The sequence below is a fragment of the Lathyrus oleraceus genome, chromosome 2 (assembly GCF_024323335.1).
Source record: "Lathyrus oleraceus cultivar Zhongwan6 chromosome 2, CAAS_Psat_ZW6_1.0, whole genome shotgun sequence".
Taxonomy (NCBI): Eukaryota; Viridiplantae; Streptophyta; class Magnoliopsida; order Fabales; family Fabaceae; genus Lathyrus; species Lathyrus oleraceus.
The window spans coordinates 349,951,968-349,960,856 of NC_066580.1; the positions used below are offsets into that span (position 1 = coordinate 349,951,968).

The window sequence follows — 8,889 nt, forward strand, 5'->3', positions numbered from 1 at the left end:
ACTGATGTGTATGAATACTCCATAATGATGTATTAAAAGGCCAGATGGGTACTGGAATATGTTAAACTTAATTTTTTTACCTATTACGTAATGGTTAACAATAAAGAGTGAACGGTTAATCGTTGTAAATAAATGAATTAGTGATGAAGCATGTAATAAGATGAATTAATATGATTGAGTGATATGTGGATGTTTATTCAATGTATGAATATATGTTGTGAAATGCAAGTATAATTATGTAAAGTGTTGTAAATATTTTTTAATGATTGTTGAGATACGTAGTTCAAAGTGGAACTAGTGTTGATGTGTTTAAATGCATGATTGTTTACAATTATATGTGGGGTTGCAATCATTATTGTGTTGTTGTCATTGCATTATCGTATGCCATACATCATATGTTGTCGTTGTTGTGAAAGAGGTGAGTCATGAGTTCAGATGAGGGGACGAGTGACTTGTCCGAAGCTCAAATGAGGGGGCTCAAAGTTCAGATGTTAAGACTCGGTTCGTATGAAGAACCATTGAGTTGATACCACATGCATATAGATCGAGGTGTCGTCACATTGCATACACGTTTGCATTTGTGAATTGATGATTGTCGTGTGAATACATTACCTGTTGATGATTGTTGTTGTTATTGTTGTTGTTGTTTATGATACCCTTCCTGATATTTAACACCACTAACATATTTGAGCGTATCCATAGCCCTTTGTTATGTTGTTTGTGTGTTGATGTACGATGTGTACAGATACTCAGGAACAAGAGTAATAGGTGTTATGAGTTGGAAGAGGGCCTTGGAGTTCATCTATATTTACTTTATCGTTTATCGTTTTTAGTCGGTTAAATGCTCTAATCTGTAAAATCGGGAACGGGATATCTTATTTTATTTTATTGTTGAGTTAATCATTAGATGGTGATATTTTGATTTAACATTTAAAATTGTTGAGATATTTGAAGTTTATCATCATTAATGTGAAGGGTTTAATGGTGATGCACTGACAGTGTAAAAACGTTTTACACTGTCATCCAATAGGAATATACCATTTTGCCATGTCATACAGGTATTTTAAAATTTCCAGTCTGACTTGGCGGGATGCATGGTCGTCATTGGTTGACAGTGTAAAATAAATTTACACTGTCAGTGCATCATCCCTTTTCTCTAATTTGAAATTCTGCCGCGAGTATTTTGATTTAAATGTGAAGTATGCATGTTAATTGAGAGTAGCATCCTAAATATGTTGCATAATTCATTTAATATAAGTTTCGGCGTTTATGGTGTTACAGAAGACACACTGAATAGGTGGACCATCATCTCTGTCGATGACACATGATCACGCTCTCAATCACATCTCTCACCGTTGATATCTAATCGAACGACCATCCGCAGAAGGTGTCGAATCACATGCGAGCAGTTTCAACCATCCATACTATATAAAGATCAAAATGTGTTCTTTCAGGTATTCAATTCATTGTGTTCTTTCAGGTATTTAATTCATTCTCACTTACATACTATTTTTTACTCATTAATTGACTTGAATTTTGGAATGTTAATCTTGTAGGTGTAACTACCTCTTCAGTGTCGTACTAAAAACTTTCTCCGCCATACCATGACTTCATTTCACCACTTCATTACACATTTCTAATTCTTTAACGAAACATTTTCTAAATAATTTTATTATTATTATTATTAATATTATTATTATTATTATTATTATTATTATTATTATTTGTGTTTTTACGTTAGAGTTACTTATGTTAATTGTTATATTGGTTATATCTCATTTTAAATTAATTTTGTTACAAATTAATCAATGTTTGTTATTTAATCATAATCATTATATAAAATGAATCATGTATAATAATCATCTTATTATTGAATCAATACAAATTAATTTATTTATTTTTTAATTTACTTATCTCTTTTTTGAATTTAACTACGCTTTTTAACATTTTACGTTTCTTGATTTAAAAAAAAAAAAAAATTCTAATAGGCATAAACATACATTGAAACAAATCACAATTTCCAAGTATATAAAAATATAATAGTATTAGATTTTCAACGTCCAGAAACCAACCACAGTTTCTACGTAATTTCAAGTTTCAATTCTAAGTTCTTGTATTCTCAGTCTCTCATCTTAGTCTATTCCGTGGGAAACACATTAATTTTAAATTCTTTTGTTAGGTATTCTTCTCTCCATCTTAAAATAAAGTATCATATTGACTTTTGCACATATTAAAAAAATATAATAAATTAAAAGAAAATAGTATTTTTTTTAAAAATTTAATTAAAATACATTGATAGTGTAAAATAATTTTACTCAATCAGTTAATAATAGACGTTGGATACTGAAACAAGTTTAACTTTTATTTTAAAATATATAAAGTAATATAAACGAGTGATGATGATAAATTGATAATATAATTTTTTAATAATTAATTTCCTTTTTTAAACTATCATTAACATTAATATTAAGTTAAAAAATAATAAATTAAAAATATTAATATAATTAAAAGATAAAAATTAAAATTGCATTGAAATTTTTTAAAATATTGTAGGACTAATATTTTTTCAAAAAGCAACAATTATTTGGGAAGGAGGGATTATCTTTTTTATCAAACAAAAGCATGTTGTCTTTCTAAAAGTAAACGTGGAAACTCAAATACTGAGTCATATCATATTGTGCTTCACTTTTTTAAACTTTAAATTCTATTAATATTTATCCTTATAGAATAATGTCACTTAAGGATATATTAAACTTTAATTGAATTATGAGAAAAAAGACTATAAAATATTTTTACATTATCAACCAATCAGACGTGCATCCCGCCAATCCCTTGAATTATATTGTCAAAATGTTATTTAAATGAATTAAATTCCAAATTTATTCTCTACAAGGTTCCGAATAAAAATTTAAAATATTAAAAATTTCAAGTAAGAATAAAGAAAATTCATATATATGCATTTCAAAGCTCAGACTCAAAAAGAGACGTATAAAACCAAGCAATTCAAGTGTCCTCTCTTCGCTAATCACCTCTTGCCAAACTTGTGTTAACGATACAACACAACACCAAAAGAAAAAAACCACATCTTATAATAACTATAGATTATAGTTGATTAATTAGTTCAAAAAGTAAAAATTATAATTGATTAAGCTTCACTTAATCAATTTAATCATGGAGTTTTTCAATAAATCAAAAGTGATTAAGCTTCGAAGCCATTTAGATAAGTACCTAATAGTCGACGACGACAAAATCAGCAAAATCAAAATCCGTCAGAGCAGAAACGGAACAGTTAGAAGAGCTGAATGGACGGTTGAAGAAGTAGAGAATCGTCGTCACGTGATACGGTTAAAGAGCTATAACGGAAAATACTTAACGGCAACGGAAATACCGTTTCGGTTAGGCGTGACGGGAAAAACGGTTATATTGACGGAGTTAGATGAAGGTTTAGTAGATGGAAGAAACGAGTGGGAACCGATAAGGGATGGGTTTCAGATAAAGTTGAGGAGTTGGTGTGGGAAGTATTTAAAGGGAAACGGCGGAGCGCCGCCGTGGAGGAACAGCGTGACGACGGATGATTTTTTTGGTTCTGTGAAACAGGATTGTGTTCTATGGGATGTTGAAGCTGTGATGGAAGAGAATATGAATGAAATAGTTTTTGAGAGATTGTTATCGTCTTTTGCTTCTGATGATGTTTCTTTTAGCTCTGATACGGAGTCTCCGATGTCTGTTTTCTCCCTTTCGTCACCGCCGGCAACAGAGAATTTTCAGGTGCGTTTTTCTTTATATTTATTATTTTAATTTTGTTCTTTTATTGGGGTTAATTGAATTTTATTTAGGTTTTGAAAATTCCAATGTTGAATGAAAACCGCGGCCTTTTCTATTTCGCGGTGTATTTCAGCAGCAAACTAGATATAAATATGTTAATAAATCAATAATGGTATCATTAAAATCTGAAAGAATATGGTTAATTGTTTAAAAAAAAATTATAATGTCATTCAATAAAAGTATATTATTTTGTGATATCATATAAGTATTTTAAAATTTTTAGTTTAATTTGGAGGAATGTATGATTGTCATTGATGACAGTTTACACTATCATGTTATACAAATATTTTAAAATATTTAGTCTGATTTAGCGGAATACATGATAGTCATTAATCTCAAGGGTATCATTCATTTTCTCATATTTTTATATTTTAATCATTATTATTTTTTTTTTGTCTTTGTTAAATATATTATAGTATAAACATGATGGTGGTGATTTAAATCAAATCATTTAACATGATATTAATCTTTACCATCTCATAGATATGTTTGCTCCAAAGAAATGAATCTTTTCCATATTTTATAACATGATGGTGATGATTTAAATGGCCTCATTTAACATGATAAGAGCCATTCCTATTTGTTCGGTGCTTTCACCAACTATTTTCCACTAAAGAAAATGCGATAACACACGTCACACACAAATTGTTTTCACAACGATAAACGCACCGTGGTTGATATAGTATATCTTTTAAAGACATTGAACATATGATGTAACGAAAAATAAAACTGAATATAAGGTTATAGCATTAGATGTTTTCTTGTTTCTACTATTGAATCATATATGAGAAGAACGTTATTTTGAATATTCTTGAAATTGTATTGAAGTTCTCCATTGTTGTAGTTTTTGGTCACTTGGATTATAAACGTGTTTAGATACCATTATTTTTTGAACGATATTCAAATCATAACACTATCTAAAAAAGTATTTTTCTTAACCACTTAAAGAAATTGTTTTACACGTATATTTGTTGGGAGTTATAGACCTTCTTTGGTAGGTAAATGAAATGATACCCAGATGTTCTTTGTATTGTGCATACAGAGTGATTTGTTCTTATTTTCTTTTTAAGTTTATGGGTAGGTTAGTTATTCTTAAGAAAAGTGATTGAAAATTTATAGATAGGATGATAATTATCTCTATTTATAAAAAATATGTTAAGACATAATGTATGATGTAAAATTATTAACAATTATAATTCAATCATAATAAACTAATTATCAATTTTATTTAGTCAAGATTTAACTGCGAAATATTTATTATTATAAAGTTCTATTTAACTACAAACTAATAAAAAAAGTTTAAAGTTTTGTATTGCAGCTCATTTTTAGACACTTTCAAAAGACAATATGCATAGAAGCGTCACAAAGGCTAATCTTAAGATTTTTTAAAAATGAAATCACTAACAGACAAATGAGAATATAAGAAAGACTTTTTATACAATTGAATTTCCTAGAAATAGAGATAATAGTTCCTAGCTAAAATAGAAATAAGGACGAGTGAATTAATGACGTTAGACTAAATCAAGTAAAAGATATAATGGCCATATTAAATTTTAGTAATATTTTTTCTGTCACAATAATTTAAACTTTTAAAATATTCAAAAAAATATACAAAAAAAGTTATGAGATATTGAAAATTACATTTAGAATTGATGATTAATATTCTAATTTAAAAAAATTGAGTAGAAAATACATAGTAGAAATATGACTATTGAATATGGATTCAACAAGAATATTCTTTGTATGATGAATACATGTAATTGTAGGGGGTGTTAAAAAAACTGTAAACCGAATTGAACCGTCGAATTGAATTAAATTGAAGTTGAAATAATCGAATTGAATCATATTGTATTAACGGTTTTAGAATTGAACCATATGATAAAAAAATCGAAATTGAAATTGAATCGAATTAAAATTGACAATGAAAAATAATTTTAAATTTAAAAAAAATAGTTTAATAATTCTATTTTTTAATAAATAGTTCGGTATTGTGATACAGTCTAAATTTTTTAAATGATATATCAAATTGGTTTTAAGTAAATTAAAACAGTTTACTTTCAATTCAATTTTCTTATCAAATCATACCATGGACAAAACACTATCTAATTGAAATCCATGTATCTATGCCAGGTATCCTTACAAGATTGTAATTTTCCCAAAAATATCTTTTTAGTACTACTAATATTTAGTGTATACGTTAGTTTCATGCATTTGGGTGGCATTTGTTGTTACTATGCAGTGCCCACGCTTCATAGCTTCAACCTCACGTATTGTTTCTTTTCATTCTCGTATAGGTCTCTCTTGCTATTTACTTTTATATTTGAAAACGACACTGGAGAAAGAAAATGAAAAAGCAGAGGCATAAACCAAATATCCCCTTCATTTCTTTGATATAAACAAACACGCCAAGGCAACCGCAACCCGACAAATTGCATTCTTTCAACTTCCATTATTACATCTCATCAATGAATTTGCCAAAATCATTTTATTAATAAATACTTGCCATATCTATATGAGACTAGGTGTCAACTTTATGTCGGTATGAATCATAACCATTGTATTGTTTTATTCAAAAGTAAAGTTTATAATCTCATCAAATTAACTCATTAATGGTCAGATATTACTATCAGTTTAGTAAAACTATTCCAAACCGCCATAAATTTTATTACCATCTCAAGAGTAACTAATTAAAACAGTGAACATTACTCATGAAAACCACATGTAGAACCTGTCTCAAACAGACGCAACCTAAATTGAACCGAAGAGAGTAGTACTAGTATTATCCACGCAATCACCACGTTCACCTAAACGTGTTCTCTCAGTTGCCACTTCTGACTGTACCACCACAACTTTTCACCCCCCAAAAAAACTTAACTTAACGCACCACACCTTTTCATCCACGTATATAAACCCACCACCCACTCTTCCACACCTCAACACAAATCCTCTTGTTCTATCCAAAACTTTCGATTTCAATCACACTGCTAACCTCGTTTTCTTTTCTTACATTTCAATATGCAGACAACAAAACCCAACAAGCTACGAACTGGAATGGACTTCTTCCACAGAGCAAAAGCAGTCCGTCTCAAAAGCCACCACGACAAATACCTTCTAGCAGAAGAAGATGAAGAGTCCGTCACACAACACAGAAACGGTTCCTCAAAAAACGCTAAATGGACAGTCGAGTATGTCCCAGATTACGACAACGTTATCCGTCTCAAAAGCTGTTACGGCAAATACCTCACAGCTTCCGACCAGCCTTTCCTTCTCGGCATGACGGGTCGCAAAGTTCTTCAAACACTTCCAAATACAATCGATTCGTCTGTTGAATGGGAGCCCGTTAGAGACGGTGTTCGTGTGAAGCTGAAGACACGGTATGGGAATTTTCTTAGAGGGAACGGTGGGTTGCCACCGTGGAGGAATACTGTGACGCATGATATTCCTCATAGAACTGTTACTCAGGATTGGATTTTGTGGGATGTTGATGTTGTTGAGATTAATGTTAGTAAACATGGTTCGGATCCAGCTTTTGAAAACAACAACACGCCTTCACCTGCTGTTGTTGTGCCTACTGTTTCTGCAAGCTTTTCTAGGCAACAGGTATGCTATGTTCTTTGAAAAAGTTTCAATTTTTTTAACTGGTTTGTTTTGGTTAAGCTTTGTTTTAATTGTGTTTGGTTTTGTTTGCAGTCTAATGAATTGAGTGTTGGTGTCTCTCCAAAGACGAAAGAGGGTAGGGTTATATATTACCATGTTGCTGAAGATGATAGAGAGGTGAGTGATGAAGGTGTGGAAGGATATTCTTTGATTTTCAAAGGGAATGGAGTTGATGATTTGAGAAAGAAGTTTGAGGAAGAGACAGGACTAGAGGGAATCATTGTGTGTAATAAGAGTCCTTTGAATGGAAAACTGTATCCTCTTCGCTTGCAGCTTCCTCCAAACAATGTCACTATGCATGTTGTTTTGGTTCTTCCCTTCTCAAAAGGTGAGAGTTTGTTTTCCCCTTTTTGATTGATTAGTCTAGTCTATTGCTTCTGAACTTGCATCATCCTAAATAAAACAAATTGGTAGGAACCATTGATGAGTTATTGGATATTGGCTGTTCTAATTTGAGTGCTTGTATTGTGTTTTAGACATCATTTACTTAATTTTGTTTTCTTTTTTTGTGTTTCAGTGGCAACAGAGTTGGAGGCACAAGGTTTGCTTTGAGAAGCCAAATTTTGCAACACACAACCTTTGTACATGCTACATACTGGTTCAAGCTTGTGAGTGTAATATGTGAAAACAGTTATGATTTGAGAATGTTTTGTACTAGTCCATTGCATTTATTCATCAGATTCCTATGGAAGCATCTTAAAACAGTGATGGAAATGGATCGTAAGTACTACAGCAATTACCATTCATGAATGAATAGGATAGGCAATTCTGATGGTGCTTTTGTTTATAGACTTTTTGATTGGATTAATTTAGTGTTGTTCGATGGTTTTGTAATATACTCTAAGGCATATGTATATATAAATTTATGCTTTACATCTGAAGTCTAGAAGCACTTTTTTATCAGTATTCATTTTATTCTAATTAGTTGCCTCTGAAGTATTAAAATCTGTGTTAAAATGTAATGAGGAAAAGTGTTAATTATATATAAGCCCGGCTTGATTTGAATAACTCAAAACAAGTATGGATTGAATTAATATTTCAGAAATAAGAAGAAAGAAATGCTTGATTCCATTTTCATTTTTGGGATAAGATGAAGATTTGAATAACTCCAATGGATTGAACTAATATTTCAGAAATAAGAAGAAAGAAATGCTTGATTCCATTTTCATTTTTGAGATAAGATGAAAGGTAATATCATGACCTAATTAAAATTCTCCTGGGTTGGGTTTGCAAACGTTGAAAAAGAAATGAAGAACTAAAATGAACCAAGTATAAGCTATGTGAAGAAAAAAAATATTAAACTACTTTTTAAGTGTTCGAATTAACATGTAGAAATATTTCTTATCTTCAACCGAGAATAAGAAAATATTATTGAAGAATGATTGTCTTACTGTTTATATTGAAATT

General features: G+C 30.3%; 1 protein-coding gene across 1 annotated transcript; it reads left to right on the forward strand.

Annotated features, from left to right (window-relative positions):
- Positions 1 to 2,982: 2,982 nt before the first annotated feature.
- LOC127119467 (uncharacterized) lies at positions 2,983 to 8,363 on the forward strand. The gene is made up of 4 exons (XM_051049700.1): positions 2,983 to 3,768; positions 6,847 to 7,425; positions 7,516 to 7,810; positions 8,000 to 8,363. The coding sequence occupies exons 1-4, from the start codon at positions 3,172 to 3,174 to the stop codon at positions 8,032 to 8,034; spliced, it is 1,506 nt and encodes a 501-aa protein (XP_050905657.1). The 5' UTR covers positions 2,983 to 3,171; the 3' UTR covers positions 8,035 to 8,363.
- The last annotated feature ends 526 nt before the right edge of the window (positions 8,364 to 8,889 follow it).